General features: G+C 44.2%; 1 protein-coding gene across 1 annotated transcript in view; it reads right to left on the reverse strand.

Annotated features, from left to right (window-relative positions):
- KCNN3 (potassium calcium-activated channel subfamily N member 3) overlaps positions 1–23,012 on the reverse strand; it is a 463,290-nt gene that overhangs the window by 191,271 nt on the left and 249,007 nt on the right. The window contains exon 2 of the mRNA XM_085636850.1: positions 22,843–22,938. Coding sequence (XP_085492976.1) covers positions 22,843–22,938 — 96 coding nt within the window. The remainder of the gene's footprint in view (positions 1–22,842; positions 22,939–23,012) is intronic.

Below are 23,012 nucleotides of genomic sequence, written 5' to 3' on the forward strand. Positions count from 1 at the left end.
TGCTATACTTTAATGACACAGGACCAGCGCTTCTCAGGCCGGCTGCTATACTTTAATGACACAGGACTAGCGCTTCTCAGGCCGGCTGCTATACTTTAATGACACAGGACCAGAGTTTCTCAGGCCGGCTGCTTTACTTTAACAACACAGGACCAGCATTTCTCAGGCCAGCTGCTATACTTTAATAACACAGGACCAGGGCTTCTCGGACCGGCTGCTATACTTTAATGACACAGGACCAGAGCTTCTCAGACCGGCTGCTTTACTTTAATGACACAGGACCAGCGTTTCTCAGGTCTGCTGCTATACTTTAATGACACAGGATCAGCACTTATCAGGCCGGCTACTATACTTTAATGACACAGGACCAGCGCTTCTCAGGCTTGCTGCTATACTTTAATGACAAAGGACCAGCGTTTCTCAGGTCTGCTGCTATACTTTAATGACACAGGACCAGCGTTTCTCAGGTTTGCTGCTATCCTTTAATGACACAGGACCAGCACTTCTCAGACCGGCTGCTATCCTTTAATGACACAGGACCAGCGTTTCTCAGGCCTGCTGCTATACTTTAATGACACAGGACCAGCGCTTCTCGGACCGACTGCTATACTTTAATGACACTGGACCAGTGCTTCTCAGACCAGCTGCCATACTTAAATGACACAGGACGAGCATTTCTCAGGTCTGCTGCTATACTTTAATGACACAGGATCAGCACTTCTCAGGCCGGCTGCTATACTTTAATGACACAGGACCAGAGCTTCTCAGACTGGCTGCTATACTTCAATGACACAGGACCAGCATTTCTCAGGTCTGCTGCTATACTTTAATGACACAGGACCAGCGTTTCTCAGGTCTGCTGCTCTTCTTTAATTACACAGGACCAGCACTTCTCAGACCGGCTATTATCCTTTAATGACACAGGACCAGCGTTTCTCAGGTCTTCTGCTATCCTTTAATGTCACAGGACCAGCACTTCTCAGACCGGCTGCTATCCTTTAATGACACAGGACCATCGCTTCTCAGACTGGCTGCTATACTCTAATGATATAGGACCAGCGCTTCTCAGGCCGGCTGCCATCCTTTAATAACACAGGACCAGCGCTTCTCAGGCCGGCTGCTATACTTTAATGACACAGGACCAGTGCTTCTCAGGCCAGCTGCTATACTTTAATGACACAGGACCTGCACTTCGTAATTTGGATACTATATCTTAATGCGGCAGGAACATTACTTCTCATTTAGGCTGCTATATTATTGTGATTAAGTACTTTTTATGGGGGTGTTACGATTTAATGACAGAAAGCCATTTCTTTACACTGAGGCTGCTATACTTCAATGACCCAGGACTAGTGCTTCCCAGATGAGCTGCTAAATTTTAAAGACACCTCCAACACTTCTCTGCGGGACTGCTATATTTTAAGGCACTGGACGAAGGCTTCTAAACTGGACTGCTACACTGTAATGACACAGGACCACCACTGCTCAGCTGGGCTGACATACTTTTAATGACACAGGACCAGTGCTTCTCATTCACATGAAACATTTATGATACAAGAACAGCACTTCTTAGTAGGGCTACTAGGATTTTAAGGAGCGAGAACATCACGTTTCACCTGAGTCTCTCTACTTTAATGACACAGAGCTTTCACTTCTCAACTGATCTGCCACATTTTAATTACACAGCACCAGTCCTTCTCACCTGGGCTGACATACTTTAACGACACACAAACTGCACTTTGTATCTGGGCTTCCATAATGTAATGACACAGAACCAGCACGTCTTCCATACTTTAATGACAAAGGACCGGTGATTATCAACTAGGCTGACATAATTTAGAGACATACGACTGGCACTTTTAAGTCTGGCTGCTGTACTTTACTGACAAGATCAGCACTTCCTGGCTGAGGTGACACACTTTAATGACAAAGGACTAGTGTTTCTTGGCTGAGCTGGTATACTTTAATGGCAAAAGACCAGCACTTCTCATTTCACTGCTACACTTTTAGGATTCAAGGACAGCACTTCTCCTTAGGTCTGCTATGATTTAATGACAGAGAATGTTACTTTTCACCAGTACTGCTCTACTTTGATAACACATGACTTCTTTACAAGGCTGCTAGTTTTTTAATGACATTGGACTAGAGCTTCTCAGACTGGCTGCTATACTTTAATGAAACAGGACCAGTGCTTCTCAGGTCTGCTGTTATACTTTAATGACACAAGGGCAGTGCTTCACAGCTGGGCTGATATACGTTAATAACACAGGACCAGCGCTTTTCAGACCGGCTGCTAAACTTTAATAACACAGGACCAGTGCTTCTCAGGCCGGCTGCTATACTTTAATGACACAGGACCAGTGCTTCTCAGACTGGCTGCTATACTTTATTGACACAGGACCAGCGCTTCTCAGGCCCGCTGCTATACTTTAATGACACAGGACTAGCGCTTCTCAGGCCAGCTGCTAAACTTTAATGACACAGGACCAGCGTTTCTCAGACTGGCTGCTATACTTTAATGACACAGGACCATCGCTTCTCAGGCCGGCTGCTATACTTTATTGACACAGGACCAGTGCTTCTCAGGCCGGCTTCTATACTTTAATGACACAGGACCAGCACTTTCAAGGCGGGATGCTAAACTTTAATAACACAGGACCAGCGCTTCTCAGGTCGGCTGCTATACTTTAATGACACAGGACCGGACCAGTGCTTCTCAGGCCGGCTGCTATACTATTAATTACACAGGACCAGCGTTTCTCAGACTGGCTGCTATACTTTAATGACACAGGACCAGCACTTCTCAGGCCAGCTGCTATACTTGAATAACACAGGAACAGCGCTTCCAGACCAGCTGCTATGCTTTAATAACACAGGACCAGTGCTTCTCAGGCCGGCTGCTATACTTTAATGACACAGGACCAGCGCTTCTCAGGCTGGCTGCTATCCTTTAATGACACTAGACTAATGCTTCTCATGGCCGACTGCTATACTTTAATGACACAGGACCAGCGTTTCTCAAACTGGCTGCTATACCTTAATGACACAGGACCAGCGCTTCTAAGACTGGGTGCTATACTTTAATGACACAGGACCAGCGCTTCTCAGGCTTGCTGCTATACTTTAATGACACAGGACCAGCGCTTCTCAGACTGACTGCTATACTTTAATGACACAGGATCAGCGCTTCTCAGGTCGGCTGCTATACTTTAATGACACAGGACCAGCGCTTCTCAGGCTTGCTGCTATACTTTGATAACACAGGACCAGTGCTTTTCAGACCTGCTACTAAACTTTAATAATACCACAAGACCAGCACTTCTCAGGCCGGCTGCTATACCTTAATGACACAGGATCAGCCCTTCCCAGGCTGGGTGCTATACTGTAATGACACAGGACCAGTGCTTCTCAGGTCTGCTGTTATACTTTAATGACACAAGCCCAACGCTTCACAGCTGGGCTGCTATACTTTAATAAGACAGGACCAGTGCTTTTCAGGCCGGCTGCTAAACTTTAATAACACAGGACGAGTGCTTCTCAGGCCAGCTGCTATACTTTAATGACACAGGAACAGCGCTTCTCAGAATGGCTGCTATACTTTATTGATACAGGACCAGCGCTTCTCAGGCCGGCTGCTATACTTTAATGACACAAGCCCAACGCTTCACAGCTGGGCTGCTATACTTTAATAAGACAGGACCAGTGCTTTTCAGGCCGGCTGCTAAACTTTAATAACACAGGACGAGTGCTTCTCAGGCCAGCTGCTATACTTTAATGACACAGGACCAGCGCTTCTCAGAATGGCTGCTATACTTTATTGATACAGAACCTGCGCTTCTCAGGCTGGCTGCTATACTTTATTGACACAGGACCAGTGCTTCTCAGGCTGGCTGCTATATTTTAATGACACAGGACCAGCGCTTCTCAGGCCGGCTGCTATACTATTAATTACACAGGATCAGCATTTCTCAGACTGGCTGCTATACTTTAATGACACTTGACCAGCACTTCTCTGGCCAGCTGCTATACTTGAATAACACAGCACCAGCGCTTCCAGGCCGGATGCTATACTTTAATAACACAGGACCAGCGCTTCTCAGGCCGGCTGCTATACTTTAATGACACAGGACCAGCGCTTCTCAGGCTGGCTGCTATCCTGTAATGACACTGGACTAACACTTCTCATGGCCGGCTGCTATACTTTAATGACACAGGACCAGCGTTTCTCAAACTGGCTGCTATACTTTAATGACACAGGACCAGCGCTTCTCAGGCTGGGTGCTATACTTTAATGACACAGGACCAGCGCTTCTCAGGCTTGCTGCTATATTTTAATGACACAGGACCAGCGCTTCTCAGACTGACTGCTATACTTTAATGACACAGGACCAGTGCTTCTCAGGTCGATTGCTATACTTTATTGACACAGGACCAGCGCTTCTCAGGCTGGGTGCTATACTTTAATGACACAGGACCAGTGCTTCTCAGGTCTGCTGTTATACTTTAATGACACAAGGCCAGCGATTCACAGCTGGGCTGCTATACTTTAATAACACAGGACCAGCGCTTTTCAGGCCGGCTACTAAACTTTAATAACACAGGACCAGCGCTTCTAAGGCTGGCTGCTAGACCTTAATGACACAGGACCAGCCCTTCTCAGGCTGGGTGCTATTCTGTAATGACACAGGACCAGTGCTTCTCAGGTCTGCTGTTATACTTTAATGACACAAGCCCAACGCTTCACAGCTGGGCTGCTATACTTTAATAAGACAGGACCAGCGCTTTTCAGGCTGGCTGCTAAGCTTTAATAACACAGGACCAGCGCTTCTCAGGCCGGCTGCTATACTTTAATGACACAGGACTAGCCCTTCTCAGGCCGGCTGCTATCCTTTAATGACACTGGACCAAAGCTTCTCATGGCCGGCTGCTATACTTTAATGACACAGGATCAGCATTTCTCAGACTGGCTGCTATACTTTAATGACACAGGACCAGCGCTTCTCAGGCCAGTTGCTATACTTTAATTAAACAGGACCAGCGCTTCTCAGGCCAGCTGCTATACTTTAATTACAGAGAACCAGCACTTCTCAGGCTGGCTACTACAGCTTTAATAACACAGGACCAGCGCTTCTCAGGCCGGCTGCTATACTTTAATGACACAGGACCAGCGCTTCTCAGACTGGCTGCTATACTTTATTGACACAGGACCAGTGCTTCTCAGGCCGGCTGCTAACCTTTAATAACACAGGACCAGCGCTTCTCAGGCCAGCTGCTATACTTTAATGACACAGGACCAGTGCTTCTCAGACTGGCTGCTATACTTTAATTACACATGACCAGCGCTTCTCAGACTGGCTGCTATACTTTAATGACATAGGACCAGCGCTTCTCAGACCGGCAGCTATACTTTAATGACACAGGACCAGCGCTTCTCAGACTGGCTGCTATACTTTAACAACACAGGACCAGCGCTTCTCAGACCAGCTGCTATACTTTAATGACACAGGACCAGTGCTTCTCATTCCTATACTTTAATGACACAGGACCAGAGCTTCTCAGACCGGCTGCTACACTTAAATGACACAGGAACAGTGCTTCTCAGACTTACTGCTATACTTTAATGACACAGGACCAGTGCTTCTCAGGCCGGCTGCTATACTTTAAAGACACAGGATCAGCATTTCCCAGTAGGCCTGCCATATTTAATGTGGCACAGGGCCAGCAGTTTCCACCTGGGCTCTTATACTTTAATGACATAGGACCAGTGTGTCTAATTTAGGCTGTTACACATTTATGATTAAAGAACCTCGCTTCTACGCAATACCGCTATGATTCAATGACAGAGAGCATCACTTTTCAGCGGGGCTAATATACTTTAATGACATAGGACCAATACTTCTCCGTAAGGCAACTAGGTTGAATGGCTGACAACTATCACTTTTATGCTAGGCTGCTATACTTTAATGACACAGGACAGCACTTTTGAGTATGGCTGCTAGGGTAAATGACAGATGTCACTTTAAAACCGGGCTGCTATACTTTAATGAAACCGAAAGCACTACTCCAAAGGGCTGCTGTGGTGAATGACAAAGAACTTTTCAGTCGCGCTGCAATACTTTAATAATACTGAACAACATTTCTCCAAAGGGCTGCTATAAGTTTACAGGACTGTACTAGTGCCTCTCAGAAGGAGCCAAGTGCTGTGAAAGAAAGAAAGATCCTGAATTACCCTTTGGATTAAAAGTGCTGTCACTGCAGAAATGTAATTCCATGCTTTCCCCAAGCATGGCCGCCATCATTGACTGCAAATGTATGGGTCAAGTCGTGAAGAGTGCAGATACCAGAGTACCTGGCAAGAGCAATGTGTCTCCACTCCAGAATGATAATTAATGATATTTGACCAATTTGAGATTCTGTGGTGGTGAGGAAGTTCAAACAATATACATTACCTCCTATAGAATAGATCACTCAGTTCCAAGTTCTTTGTGTTCTGTGACTTGTAGTTTATCCTAGAAAATCGTGAAATGATTTGGATGTTGTTTGAATTAGCCAGGACCAGCTGGAGACTTTACATGTGATATGTGGCAACTAAGTAGCAATGTACCAATATTTTTAGCCAATTTCTGTCCATGCTCTAGTGTCATCTCAGTCACTGCAGCATGGACAAAACAGAAGATCCATGTGTACTGAACTTGCTGTCCAGCGCCCTCATGTCCTAATGTGATATCTTTAGCCAGGCCTGACTGTTTAACCAGCAGCAGGTTGCACTCTGGGATTAGTAGTATAGATGTTCACATTGCAAGTATGAGCTAAAAAAAAATCCCGAATGCAAAGTGCTGGGATCTGAAAAATCATAACTGGCTGAAGGTAAGGGTGACCAGATTCTGAAAACAAAAAAGCGGGACAGTTCATAGACATAGAAGTAGGACTACAGTTTGCAGTAACTGTCAATATAAAAGTAGGACTATTTGACAGCTGTCATGGACATAGAAAAGGGACTACAAAGACAGCCGCCTCCACAAAGATGAAGAATTACAGATAACAAATCAGATGTGTGACACAAACAGTAATGGATTTTTAAGATAACAGCATGTGCATTATGGGATGTTGGGTTTTTGCTTTAACAATGCCTAGAACGGCCTCCAAACTAGTAACTTGCAAAAATGGCTAAAAAGCTTGCCCCATGTCAGAAGTTGAGAAGGGGAAGGGGAAGGGGAAGAAGGAAGCGAAAGGGAGACAAAAGGCACAATGATGCGGGAAGGGCTGAGGAAGTAGGCCTGTCTGTGTCTCTTAGATGAGGGGAGGGATGAGAGAAGGACCGGAAACAAGCATCCTGGGACCGGTTTCAGGGTAACACGCCTCATCAGCCAGGCTAGCTTGAATCCAGTGGCAAAGTGAGCAAGGGACCCACGTCTGGGCAAGACCAACACATCTGACATTCTTACAGTGCATGCATCTCTTTTTACAGGGAATTAACAAAGTCAGAAGCATGCCTCTCTTAAATACCTCTGAAGTGGTAACAAGCTGTGTGCTTTTGTTTCCCATCCGTTGCGTTTGCATTCAAGTGTGAGGTTCCAGGCCACGCACAGTCAGGATACTCAATGAAAAGGAAGCCTGATGGCCTCTTAACTTCGGCCTTAATGGGTGGCCCAGTTGGAGGTGAAAATTAAAAAGCTCCCTTCCCTGCCTGCACTTTGCTGCTGGGAATGGAAAGCAGACAACGTGCAGGCCCCGCTGAACGTGTCCTGGTGTCTAAAAATGACACCAGGACCAGTTCAGCATATTTCTGTGGGGCCCAACTTGTTGGCAGGGTGGACGGCGTCCACCCTGTGAAAAACGTGGGTGGACGCAGTCTACCTGCGTGTACCCCTGACTTGTGCCCAGTCTGTCTCTGAGGTGAGTGGACGGGGACTGTGGCATTTCTCAGGTACATGTCTAACTCTAAAATAGATGCAGTATTTTTCTGGTGATGTCCGCTCTATGCATGCTGCTGTCGTACATAAGTGTCTAGTGTTGAGCAGTTTTAAAAATACCTCTAGGCAAGGTGTATGCATCCATTCTTTGCTGTGATAAAACCCATGACATCATAGTACTCAAAAACATTTCCCCTGAGTTCATTTTGGGGAGTGCCTTTCTTCAGGGGGCAGTTACTGTCCAATTACAAGCCAGCATTTCTGGTCTTCTGGTAGAACCACCCAGCGCCCAGCTTCCTCCCAGGTAGGTGATCTGAGTAGTGCGGAGAAGGGTACTACAGCACGGACGTGATGTAGGTCACAGCAAGCAGAGCTCTCCTCTGACCCTATGTATCTCACCCAACCATGTCCCATGAGACAACTGCACCCACAGACGTCTCACCGCTTCTACGTCACACAGGGCCTTCAAATGTAGTAGAAATACTACCCGAGCCGGCTTGGAGGATGCGGAAACTTGACCACATCACCACTAACACACGACACCCGACGATTTCCCCCACATTCCCTTCAATCACTCATGCACCCTGTGCTCTCCCAGCACTCCCAAACCGGGCAGCTCGTTGGAGTCCCGTAAAGCGCTCTACAAAGACCAGGTGGCATGACAGAAGTACCCAGGCTCTAAGTGGAATGAAAAAACAGGGGGGTCTCTCAAAGGGGTGTGGCTTAAAACACATAAGCTACAAAATCTATGCTTACAATAGTGTCCCGCCCGAAAAATGTGATGCTTCTGTCCTTGTATTCAGATGAATAATACAACATGTAACATTACACCTTCAACAAGCCAGGACTATTAGCTTTGTTATTTGTTGTTGGCTGCATAAGATAAATAAGCAACAACTTTGGCTTTGTTGTACATAACATTGAAAAAGCATCAGTTCTAGAATAATGGACCTGTGAAAGTATCATAACGGGTCACTTTGAAGGCAGTGAAGGAGGGTGGTATTGCTGCAGCGCTAAGATTTCTTTTTCATCCTGTGGACAAAACTGGAGAGCCCAATAGAGACCCGTTTCAGCACCTGTGCGAAGTAAGCAGAGAAAAGCCCAGTTTTTTAAATAGTGTCTTGGTGCGTGCGAGACACTATTTAAAAACGGGACATTTCCCTGTTTAACCCGGGCATTGCACAAAAACCGGGACATTTCTGTAATTTGGAGCAAAGTGTCGGGACACCGGGACACTGCTCCGAAAACCGGGACCGTCCGGGGAAAAGCAGGACGTCTGGTCATCCTACTGAAGGTAGTACACACATATGGTTGACACTTTTTTTGCTGACCTCCATGGAAAAACACTGGACAGGCCGGTAAAAACCGAACGGAAACTTGGTGTCCGGTGACATGAGGATATCTGGTCACTCTACATGTTTACATGTCAAATTGAAGCTCAGGCTACCAGATGGCATTTGGTTCGGGTTGGGCTTGCCTTTTACAAATCGTTTTAAGGGACGTTAGTTAAATTGTGTCAGATGAACTGAACAAAGACAAAAACTTCCAGAATGCATGCATTACTTGCAAGTGGAAGGTCTGGACTGGATTAAAAAGTGTCCCTGATGGACTGGCGTCTTTTGGAAATCTTAATTGGACTCAAACATAAATGTACAGCATATCCCTGTGCATATACGCATTTATTTGGAATATATGTATGTATCTAGATATGTGTATTCCTTTCTATAAATGTGTAAAGTGATTATCTTTCTAAATATATAGATATTCATTAGGTCCGCTTAACAAATGTACATATGACTTATGGTTATATTATTCTATGTTTAACATGTATGTAGGTCACTGCGTAAATAAGTACATTTTTTATCATAACTATTTATTTACAATTGCTTCATTATTGAATTTTTTAAAAATCTTAATTTACATGGTTTCCACATCACTTTTGGAGGAACTGGTGCAAATAGTTGACACAAATCGTGAACACGCTTGCTCATTCTATCTGCGTACCACCCCTGATCATATGTCCTTTCGGAAACAAATAAAAACGTATCTCTTTCCTTAGTTTCTGGTCCCCCCCCTACTGTTGGTACTAGCGCTGGGATGCCTCCGGGTAGCCATGCGCTCTATAAATGCTTTTCCATTCCATTCCATCCTGAGTGGCCAATTTCTAGTTATCCAGACTGTAGATCTTAAGCCCCTTTGGTTCTACCTATAAACCCGGTAACCCACCAATAAGTGTGAAATCTGACCTTTGACACTAAAATCAATGACACTAAATCATTTTAGAAGCATGATGACGATCTCTATAGCAGAGATGTGAACTGCCTCAGATTCATATGAGTGCCTCATTCAGGTCACATTTATACTTTCCATTCTGGGACTTGCAGTCCTGATTTAATAAAGGGGTTAAAGAGGACTACAAGTCCCAGAATGCAAAATCAAAACCCGGACTAGATGGGCTACACACACATAACCTGGAACTATTGAGAGCCTTGCCAACGAGGATTCCTGTCTTTTCAGCCTATGGAGGCATGTTGCTTGTTCGTTGGAGGTTAGGAATAAAAAGTGGGTGACGCGGTCACCTACCAAAATGAGCGAGAGTTGACAGTAAAGTTACGTGATGACAACATCACACTGTCCTGAGCTTTCTTTTCACAACCTAATGCATTCTGGGAGTTGTAGTCTTGCTTCATTTAAACTGTATATATTTGAGAAACAGACTTGCAAAGGAATCCTTGAGGACAGCCCAATCCTGAACACTGTGTTCCTGATGACATGGGGCGTCATGCTTCATCATCTGGTGACCTTTGAAACGTGTTTTTTCTCCAGCCTGCCCTTTTCACGTCCACCCAGCCCTCCCTCGTTCCTCATTCCTCCCTCCCTTTCTGTAGGTTTGCTCTTCTTTCGCATCGAGCTGGCAGATGACTCCCCTGGAGCCCAATTCGCTTTTACATAAAACTGTTTAAAAAAAAAAAGAACTAAAAGAACACTAAAATAGACCTAGGCCGCCCTGAGACTGGACTTCAACGCACTTCCTTGAATCCCAGATGCCAATGTCAGCAGCCGACTGTCTTAATGCCTTTTCCTCGAGGGCTTCAATTCTTTGCCAAACAGACATTTTTCTGTCGGCTGTGAGGTAGCAGCCCCAGGGAGCCTCGACACTTCTGAGGTAGAGTCTAACAGGCCCCGTGCTCTGTAGTGACAATCAAGTGTGTCAGTGTTTGTTTAACACTCTTAAGACACTGAAGGGGGAGCGAGCGCGTGCCTAATTCTGCAAGGGATTCCCTTTGTCACAGCAGCGGGAAAAAAGCTTCCCGATAAACCGTGTTTTTTGAAATTATAAATCTTTTTCGGAGAATCTTTCTGTTGGAGGAAGGCCTAATGGGTCGATGCTTTTACTGCGAGGCGGGAGAGGGGGGATGGGCCAAGAGCCGGCAGGAGGAGGAAAGGCGGGAAATAGAAAGGCAGGGCAGACAGCTGTTCATTGATTGGCCTCTCAATGAAAAGCTAGCTGTGAGGATGGGAGAAGGGGCTTTCAGGGGGGTGTGCCAATGGCTTTAAGTGGGATGGAAAAGTGGGAGGAAGGTCTCTAAAAGGGGCGAGACCATTGTAATTAAGGGTGTGACCTAAACAAACCATGGACGCCATTTAGGGGTCTGCCGGGGTCACAGCTGCGACCTTTGGCTTGTCCCTTGCACTGGCTCTGCAACACCTGGCCTCAGAGGTGTCAAAACGAATGCCAGGCACACAAGGGCAGCTCCACTTACCTTGTTTTTTGTCAATTCTTCATTACACATTTTTTTTTAAAATAATTTGTTATTGAGCAGAGCAGGAGAGCAACAAAACCAGTACACAGTAAACAAAGTTCATGAGCAGTAGATCAAAATAATTATAAAACAACAAACTTTAGACAAAAGTATATATATCCATAATTTCAATTATGGAAATAGTGCAAAATATGCAAAAGTAAGCAGGGTAACCAGAAGCCTATAATAATTACCTTATTCAACCTGGCCTCCCAATACATAGGATATTAATTATCTATACATATAGTTTCAATTGTGCAAATAGTGCAAAATGTGCAAAATAAGCAAAATAGCCAGAGGCCTATAACAGTTATATTATTCGACCTGGCCTCCCAATACATAAAACATGAATTACCTATACACATAGTCAATATACTTTATAAAAAGTCCCTACAACGCTGCAATCTCAGCTTCACATGGCCACAGGCCTAACAGAAAAATAAAAGTGCTTAGTGCTTGCTACAATCGCTAATTCAATAAAGTGCTAACAGATTTTTGAAGTGCTAAAAATACCTGTGTTAAAGATGTATCTAATTAAAAACAATAATAAAAACCAAATACTAAAGTGCTATGTGACATACATAGATAAATCACTATCCCATAATTTCCAGATATTAGTAAACCTTTTTATTGCCCCAACTCTTTTGGCATAGGCCTCTTCATACCTTTTTATCTTTTGCATTTTATTCACCCATTTCGAGTATGATGATATATACTCGGATCTCCAATTTTAGAGAATTAAGGAGCGGGCTACTAACGAACAAATCGCCACATAAGACTCTTCGGCGTTAGATAAGTCCGTTCTTTTTCTCAACAAGCCAAAAAGAGCCACCTCAGATTCAGGTTCGAGCTCTTTTCTAATTGCTAAGCTCATTGCTGCGAAAATCTCACGCCAAAAAACTTCAAGCGTCGGGCATGTATAAAATATATGAAGCCAATCTCCCCCATTTTGAAGCTGGCAACGAAAACATTTATTATCCACTTCCGAAAAGCGTCTATTAAGAACCTTCGGAGTGTAATAAGCCAGCCAGCGAGATAAAAAAGACATCCTTTTAAAATTGGCTGTTCTAAGAGTCTTACTTCCTAACTGAGCGATTTGTTCCCACTCCGGTCTCGTGAAGGAGCAATTAGTTTCACAAGTTATTTTACTGAGAATTTCTTCGACCAGAGGAGACTCTTTGCCCTTTCTTAATAGAGTATACCAGTTTCCCACACCTTTTAATGTAGTTTTATATACGGTGTTGGTCAGAGCAGATAATGTCCCACATGTTGACATATTATATTTATTTATAAAGTTCAATATCTGGAGATATTCCAAAAAAACGGTTGCTAAACGATTATCGGATCTCTCTAAGACCTCCTGCCAAGTAATGAATTTCCCTGCGGCAAAAAAGGAACCCAATTCACCTAGACCACAGTCCTTCCATCTTTTACATTTAGTGGAATGGATTTGGAGCCCTAAAGCCTTAGATTCTTCCAGATTGAGATAATAAAATCCACCAAACCCAGCTTGTTTAAAGAAGGACTGGAGTCTATCAGAAAAATCCCGAATAGTCTTATAACGGGTCTTTTTGGGTAGTTTAGCTGTTTTAAATAAAATAGAAACTTGCGAACCCGACTCCTGAATCATTCTATCATAAAATAAACTATCCGGCCACCCATTAAGATCTAATAATCGTGCTGAAAGATCGAGGACTGTCGCCAAATAATAAGTACGAATATCTTGTAGCGCTAGCCCCCCTTGGGTTATTTCTAACTGCAATATAGGTAGCCTGACCCTAGGTACTTTTCGATTCCATACAAATTCTCTGATCATAGACTCAATATCTTTTAAAAAATGGGAATTGATTTTTAGCGGTACGTTAATAAAAAGAACAACCAATAAAGGAAGAATCGACATTTTAATAAGTGCTACACGACCAATCAAGGTCAATGGTAAAAAAATCCATCTCTCCAGCAAGCCCTTAATTTTATCTCGCATTACTAAATAATTTAGATTAAATAGTTCCTCAAATTCACTAGAAACATAAATACCTAAATATCTAATAGGTTCTACTTTTAGAGCTTGAGATTTTAGATTAGATGGTAGAAAATTATGGTCTACATTCAAGGCAAGAACCTCAGTTTTATTTTGATTAATTTTATATTCGCCTATCCTTTCATATTTGCTAAATTCGAACAAAACTAGATCAAGATTTAATTTATCTGGTTGCAGATACAAAATTATATCATCAGCGAATAATTTTATTTTCGCCATTCCTTCTATTGGTGGTTTAATTTCCGGATTACCACAAATTCTTAATGCGAGCGGCTCAATAAAAAAAGTAAACAAAATAGGGGACAATGGACAACCTTGCCTGGTGCCTCGATTTATATCAATTACCCCTACCGTGTTAGCGTTAATCACCACTCGAGCTTGGGCACCTTGGTAAATATTTTTCAACATTTCAATCACCCGGACCGGGAAGCCAAATCTTTGCATTCCAAAAAAAAGAGCCTCCCAGTTGACCAAGTCAAATGCCTTCTCGGCATCGACCATTGTAACTAAAGTTGGAATTTTATTGCTAGTGACATAATCAAGAGCCTGAATTAAAAATCCAGTATTTGAGGCCATTGTCCTTCCTGCCACAAAACAAGCCTGGTCCGGGTGTATTAGTGACTGCGCAATTGGAGTAAAACTTTGGGCCCATATTTTCATAAGAATTTTAAAATCAGTGTTGAGCAAGCTAATCGGCCTGTAGGAGTTAACATCCTTATGATTCTTCCCCTTTTTGACAAAACTAACCATGATGGACTCCTTAAAACTCAGAGGAACATTACCACCCATTCTAACAGCATTAAATAGTTTTGCCAAAAAAGGAGTCAATTCGTTCACAAAAGTTTTATAAAATTCAATCGGGAACCCATCCGTTCCACAGGCCTTAGCCCCTGCTATTGATTTAATTGTGTCCGCAATTTCTACCACCACAATTTCACGTTCAAGTTGATCTACCATTGGGTCAGACAAAATCGGAACATTAACTTCATCAAAGTATTTACGGATAAGATCTAAGCCTACAACATACTTTGTAGAATACAACTGAGCATAATGTTCTAAAAAGACTTGAGCAATATCACCCTTCTCTCTGCTGATGTTTTGAGTCTTAAAGTCAATAATTTCAGAGATGAAGGCGTTTTCCTGCTTTGATTTTGTCTGCCCTGCCAACATTTTACCCACCATTTGGCTCTCCTCATAAACTTTCTGCTGAAAAGTTCTAGAACTATTAATTTCTTCAATTAAAAAAAATTCTTTAAGGGCTAATTTTTCTTTTTCTAGCTGAATAGCAGCATCTCGACTCCCCTGGGGCTGAACGTCTTTTAAACTCACGGCATCATTTACAGCCTGTTGGAGTTGGTTAATCTTTATCTGCCTTTTTCTCGACAAAGCAGCTGAACGGGCAATTATCTGCCCCCGCATAGCTGCCTTAAACCCACCCCATACTGAAAAAATATCTGTTGTCTCTTCATTTATGCTAAAAAACTCCAATATCCATTTTTTAGTTTGGGTAACCCAATTAGGATCTTGCAGGAATAGACGATCCATCTGCCACCTGGATTCCGTCTTAATCCCCCCTTCAATTTCCAGCTTTAACGAAATAAGGGAATGATCTGAAAATGGGTTAACCCCTATCGTGGTATCTAGTATTTTCAAAGAGCGTGAAGTAAGAAAAAAATCAATGCGGGAGGCCGTATGAAATAGTTTAGAATAGCAAGTGAATTTCATTAACCTGGGGTTAGATTTACGCCATTGATCAACTAATAAATATTCCTGCCTTATGGCTTCCAAAACTTTCTTTGTTTGGGGTTTCAATTCTTTTTTATTTTTATTTGACGTATCTGTTTTGAGATCCTGAATAAAATTAAAATCGCCACCAAGAATTATTTGTCCCGGGGTACCCCTAAGAAGCTCCGCAATCTTTTTTAAGGATGTAGAATCGTCTACTTTCAGTCCCATAATAATATATAAAATTTAGATTTATCCCATTTAATCTAGCCCCGACCCACAACCAGCGTCCCAATGGATCTCTCCGAATTTGACCGAATTCCCACGGAAGACTGCGGCAAAAATATATAGCGACACCCCTTTTGGCCAACCCGGCTGAAGCAAAAAAGACATGCGAAAAAAACCTAGGAACATACAGCTTGGGGTAGTTGGTTTTTAAGTGTGTCTCCTGAAAAAATAGAACCTGAGGGGAGGAGGACACCAGCCACCTTATTAAGGCTCCATATTTGGATTTATTCAATATCCCATTGACATTGATGGAAACAGTATCACAAGTACTCTTCATAGCAACTTATATAAAAATACAAACTGCATACAACAACTATGAATATTTCCCATCCTAAGTTTCTTAAAAAGAAAACATTATGCACTAGTGCCCCTGCTTCTGCTCTTTTTTCTGTTTTAATTTCCACTCCCTTCCCCACCCCACTCAACCCACCCTCCAGGGAGGTGTCCTACCACGCTATCCACCTCCACCTCACCCCTGCTAACTTAGAGGGCGCCATGGAACTGCACCCATCGTGACCCACCACCCCACCTCACCTCTCGACAATGGATTACTACAAAAAAAAAAACAACCCCGGTCGAAGAGAAAAAAAAAAAAAAAAAAAGCCAAATATTGCAACCATTAATTCTCTTATTTTCAAAGTTACTTTAAATTAATTACCTAACTCCCATACCTAATATACCTTCAAGATATATAGAAGGAGGGGGAGGAAAAAAGCCTCAATCATCCATTAATTCCTTACGTAGCTGACATTTCTTTAAGGAAATCCTGAGCATCCTCTAAGTTGGAAAACATATGGAAACCCAGAGTTTAGACTGCTGAGCAATTGATGCCGGTGCACCTTGAGCTTTAACCAAGAAAAGCAATTTAACAAATTCTTTGCGTCTCCAGGCTGCAGTAGCGGACATATCTGGGAAAATTCTACAATTAGAGGTCTCATTCACTGGAAACTGTCTTTTTTGTATCGCTTTAGCCAAGATCTTTTCTTTTATCCGATAATCTGCAAAGTTGACCAAGATGGTGCGTGGGCCACTCGTGCTTGGCAAAGGATGAAACGGAACTCTATGGGCTCTAGTAACTGTAAGATCCCCACCAAACTCGGGAAGTACTTTTTTAAATAAAGGATTCCACCCATTGCGATGTCTGGGCACCTTTCACTCTCTCAGGTACCCCCACTATACGTAGGTTTGAGCGGCGAGAGTGGTATTCCAACTCCTTGAGCTTGTTCTCTAACGAGCTCCTGTCCCTTATGGCCTCACATACTTTAGTAGATAATCCGGACATCTGATCCTCCAACTGAGAGATCCTAGATTCTGCTTCCGGTATCTTGACTGGTAGACAAGCCACCGCGTCTTCGATCTTCCCAAGGAGGATATGAAGAGAAGCAATCTCATTTTCCTGCGACCTTTTCATTTCGCGAATCTCTTCGAGAATAAGGTTAAGCAAAGTCTTAACAGCTAATTGTTTGGTGGAGCTTGTCTCTACAGGAACATTTATATCTAAAGCCGGACCAGTAGCTATATCGGGAGCTGGAAGTTGTACCATATCTGATACCTTCTGACTCTTATGAATGGACATTTGCTGACTTTGAAGATCCCGTTGGTCTAGTTGATCCTGTTCCAGAAGCCCGGAGGAGAGCATCAAACTACTGGCGCTCCGTGTCCGGTTTGGGACTATCTGGCAGCATAACTGGGCTCCATCCTTTGCAGCGGGTAGAGGAGGAGGATTCAAGGCACTGTCATCGAGCTCATTCGTTAAAAGAGTCGAAGTTGTGGACTTTAGAGCACACAGAGGTACTGGAGAGCTAGGAGAGGTGGCGGTTGCAGAGAGCTGGCATCTAAAGAGAGCTGCGACAAGCTATGAGGATCCACCACCACTGTCTGCGGTGCCATGGACTGGAAAAGAGCTGGCTGCATTAGCTTTTTCGTGAAGAGGGAAAACTCCTTAACACTTTTTCCCTCCTCTTTGCTGCTTTCATTAGTGTCACTCTTATCCGCTTTTAAATTGCTCTCCTCCCCATTTACTTCAATTTCTGGTATAGATATGGAAGGAGAAGTTCTAGATGCCTGACTTACACCAACGGATTCCGCTACCAGTTCGTCTTCGGAGCTTTCGAAACTAGAACTCTGATCAAGGCGACTCCACACAAGTCCTGTTCTTCCTATTCCAACAGATAGCGCCTTTGCCTGCGCCAGGCGAGTCTTAGCTTTCAAACCAATCACTGCATCAATCCTGCCAGCTGGGTTGCTTTGTTTGTTATGTCTCCCCATTGCAGACCTACTCCAGTGACCGATACTGGTACGAGGAAGTGAGGGAGAGAAAAGGGTACTATAACCCAATTCTACCTGAGTTTTTCCCCCCTCCTTTTTCCCACTTTGCAGTTAAAACACCACTGTGTAAGCTTTTTCTCCTTCAGCAAAAATCCTCAAAGACGCCTCAGCCCCAATTCTGCCACTCCAAACCTCCTCACCTCCTCACCTCTCACTCCTTATTTAAGCTGTTCGCCGTCTTCCTTTAAAAGCCAGGCTGGTCATTCAAAATCCAAAAGTCACCACCAAATGTTTTCCTCGTGGACCGCCTCGTGGACCGCCGCTCTCTTTTTTTATTTTTTTGGTTTATTTGGAGGAGAATCCCCTGGTCAAGAGTCCGCCTGGCCGTTTTTTGTTTTTTTTCACTGGTCACAGGTCAATGCTCCCCCGGCGAACCCCCTGATAAGGCTCCCACCGACCGACACTTTTTTTTCGCTTTTTTTTTTCTTTCCCTTCCTGCGGCAGGATTACAATTTTCCCCCTGGATTCCTGCTGCTACATCTGTAGCGCTGAAATGCCGTTGCCGCCATTACCGCCATTGCCGAGAAAAGGGGGCGTGGTCACGAACTGCTACTCGGAGGCGTGGAACTCCGTCATAGCCCTCCTCTTCATTACACTATTAGTGTGGAATATTTTTTCACAATTAGAGTAATAAATTAATTGAATTTACCAGATGATGAAGCATGACACCTCTTGGGGCATGTGATGGCACTTACTCGAATTGGAGGCTATTCCACTGAACTGACAACCCTTCCCTGTCCCAGGAACTGCACACCCTTGCATTTAATTACTACAGAAGGGAGCATGTGTGCTGGACCTAACCAATAGCTCCTGGTTTATCTTGTTCAGATGACAGGAAGGAGAGCGACATGAAAGAGAGGGGAGAGGCTGTAAGACAAAAAAATTGAGAGGTAAGGAGAGGAGAAGAAAGAAAAGACAGAGGAAAGGAGTGGCTGAAATAGGAAGAGGGGAAAACACAAGAAAGAGGGTGAAACGAAGATCTATGAGAGAATGTGGCAAAAGGACAAAACATTAGGCAGTGGTGAGGGGTGGCGGAGAAAGAAGAAATACTAGATTACAAGAGAATGAAAAGGGAGGATTAAGAAGGAAGATGTGGGTGGAGAGGCAGTGTTTCTTTTTAAGTACATGTCTCGAAAAATGCCCATTCAGACTGGGGTGGAGGCGTGGAGCAAGTCAAATGTTAGGCTGTGTCTGACACATGCCCACTGGCAGCAGGATGGGCAAGTAAACGGATAGCTCCCTGCTAACAAAGTGCCATGTTCTGAAAGGTATGAGTTTGATTCCTGCAAGGCAGGCTCAGCTTTCCATCATTCAAAGGTCGATAAACTGAGCACCTTCAATTGGGCAACAAGACCTATTGTTTACAGCAGTTAGAAATAGCACAAATGAGCATTTTATCGCCATAAAAAAGCCTAATTACTAAACTTTTATTAACCTTCTCCCGTTTCGGAACTGGCCTTGCATGTTACGACTTTGTCTTGACACTATTGGCCTGTCTGGCAAAAAAAAATTTTTTGGTTGGGTTTAGATTTTCTATCTAGTGAGATTAAATCGATCAATGTGCATGTCAATAGAGCTACAAAAACAAAAGTTGATGGACAGAAGGCAGAACAATGTCATACATCCACCCCAGTACAGAGATCTGGGCCTGAATCCATCGTTTTTCTGCTCACCATGCCATTCCAGTTTGAACCCAGCCATATGCAAATCAGTCTTGACCCTGTGCCTCATGGGAACAGTCCAGCCCGAACTGCCAAGCCAGGTTCTCCCTGTACTGGAAACAAGCATCCGGGGACCGGTTTCGGGGTTTCACCCCTCTTCAGCCAGGATAGCTTGATTCCAGTGGCATGGAGAGCACGGGACCCACGTCTGGACATACCCATCCCACTCGGGGGGACAACTGCAAAAACAACAGTTGATGGACAGAATGCAGAACAATGTCATACATTCACCCCAGTACAGAGATCTGGGCCCGAATCCATCGTTTTTTTGCTCACCATGCCATTCCAGTTTGAACCCAGCCACATGCAAATCAGTCTTGACCCTGTGCCTCATGGGAACAGTCCAACCCAGATCAGTTGACTGGGGGTGAGTGCTTGCATTGTTCAACACTCCGTCCATCATCCCCTTTGGTTTTGCTTTGTTCGCCCTAAATTGGCAGGGTATGCCCAGACGTGGGTCCCTTGCTCACTTTGCGACTGGATTCAAGCTAGCCTGGCTGATGACAGCTGGTTAGCCAGAAACCGGTCCCAGGATGCTTGTTTCTGGTCCAGGGAAGACATGGCTTGGCAGTTCGGGCTGGAATGTTCCCATGAGGCATAGGGTCCGACTGATTTGCATATGGCCATGTCTGAACTGGGGTGGCGGAGTGAGCTAAAGAATGATGATGGATTAAACCCAGATCAGTTGACTGGGGGTGAGTGCTTGCATTGTTCAACACTCCGTCCATCATCCCCTTTGGTTTTTGCTTTGTCAATAGAGCTACAGCATGCAGGTATTTATTTTATTTAGGCTCTGTATTATTTTTTTTATCCATCTCACAGATGTCCAGGGAAGTTACTTTTTGTAAAGTCAGTGTTTTCAAAGTGGTAAAAAGGTCAAGTGATGTCACTTCCTATAATGTCAAGTCATATGTAATTTAGAGGGGCCTTGTTCACCACAGGACCTCAAACATCTCAGGACCGGCCCTCTGTGATCCTGTTTATTCCAATATAAAATAAGACCTACAAGTCCATGGGCGCCAAGTAAAACCTGGACTGGATGAACTACTCACGCATGAAACTGGGAAACCTGTGAGCTCTGCTTCTAGGCAGTGGCTGTGAATGTTCTGTGCACCTTAGAGCAAGGAGAATGATGAAAGTGCTCACAGGCCATCCCTGGCAAGGATGGTACTAGCTTGCACCCTCTCCAACACTACTTCCTTAGAAATAACTCACTATCTACATATCCCCTCAAACCACAGTTTTGCCATTTCTGTGCTCTGTAATTTATTCATTAAATGTTCCTATGGTCCACAGACCTCGCAAGGAACAAAGGCTGGGTTGGCCTTGCTGGGGTTAGAACCGGGAACCTGCGGGCCATTGTAGATGCCAGCGAGGAACATTTAACTCACCGAGTCCTCATGCCACTTTAAGGTGGCACTGTAAGAAGGCAACCTTCTACCTTCTTTCCTTGAATCTCTCCTGATCCAACAATCTCCCCGGCAGATGCAAGTGCTAACAGCATTTTGTTTTATTGTTCAACAGAAACTGCTCCCCAGGCAAGTAAATGAGAACTTTAATGACCAGGCCCACTAATAAACTACTGGAGAGTGAAGTCAGCTACTGAACCCAGAGGTCAAAGGCTCCATCATTTTCTACCAATCAGAGTGCTGCAGCCATGGACACCAGTGGACATGCTCACAGGCTTCTGTTGTTTAATGGGCCCATCACATGGATTATGTTGAAATACAAGTCAAAGTAAAAACATCAGGAAAGTTCCCAAATGCCTGTCTGCAATGCCACCATGGTGTGCGCACCACATGTTTTCAACACCAGCGGCATCACCTACAAGACTATCTGAAACAAAAACCCAGCATATTGGGGAGAGGAGTTGGCCTACCGGCAAGGGCGGTCGACCTTGAATCTGGGGAACTGAGTTCGAGTCTCAGCAATGACACTGAACATCCTGTGATTCTGGGCAAATTAATTAATCTCCCCGTGCCTAACAAAAATGAATGTGTCCTCATGCGCAACTGGTGCAATGTGAAGCGCTGTGATACCTGAGGGTCAAATTTGCGCTATATAAAACTCAGTAAAATAAATAAAAAATACCTGCTGAGAAACTATTTTGGACAAACAACACCTAATGGCAGGGCAAGGGTGCCATGGGTACTTGTGAAAACAAGAAATGCAAGGACTGTAGGGGTGCAGCGGACATCCCGGACCCTGGTGCCAAAGCACTGCTGCACCATTAATATCTATGCCATACACGCAGCTGACACATCGCTAAATTGGCAGTGAAGATGTGCAGTAAAAAAGATGATAAAACATGCCATATCAGATTAGGGCACAGGATCTGGAAAAACATTCCCATTTTAATTAAAACGGCCCCTACCCTCCTGAGATTCAGAAAGAATCTGAACACACATCTCTTCACAGAACATTACCAACTTAACCACTTGGCATCCGCCGTCTCCCATCTCACTGGAAATGTTCCAAAGCCCAAACGTTCCAAAGCCCTAAACAACACAAGACCAGAATACCTGAACAGCAGTATACACTTTCACCAATCCAACAGACACCTACGCGCTGCCTCACTCTCACACACGCCTGCATCCGCAAAAGCAAAACTGGAGGTAGCTCGTTCTCCTACATCATACCCGAGACATGGAACGACCTTCCTCAACACATCAGAGCCTTCTCCTCACTTATTGAGTTCCGCAAGAAGCTGAAGACCTGGCTCTTCATATAAGCACCTTGGGATCACACACCTACACACCTCGCCCAAGCACCTGGATACCCTGCTCGGGTGATTAGTGTGCTATACAAATCAACATAACATAACATAACATGCTCCATTGAGCCTCTCTCCCCTATGTTCTGCACCTCCCCAGCTAGGTTTGCTCTATTCAAATATAATACAAAATACTAATACCCCCACACAATACCTTGAAAGTGGGCCTTGGTGCAACCAAAGAACATGGGCTCCCTGTCTGCTGGTTGGGTAATTAAAACGAGCTTTAATTGGATTTCCAAACTGAACTCACCTGCACCTCCCGGGCATGGTAGGCGACAATGAGGCCCAGAAGGATGACAGTGGATAGGCTGATAAGGCATTTCAAGGCCAGAGAAAACATGGACTCCTGCAAGACAAAAAGAGACTTAATTAGGAGAGCTTCAGCAACCTTGTTTCATTAGACTTATATTGCACACCAGC

Source organism: Triturus cristatus, chromosome 12, assembly GCF_964204655.1.
Source record: "Triturus cristatus chromosome 12, aTriCri1.1, whole genome shotgun sequence".
NCBI lineage: Eukaryota > Metazoa > Chordata > Amphibia > Caudata > Salamandridae > Triturus > Triturus cristatus.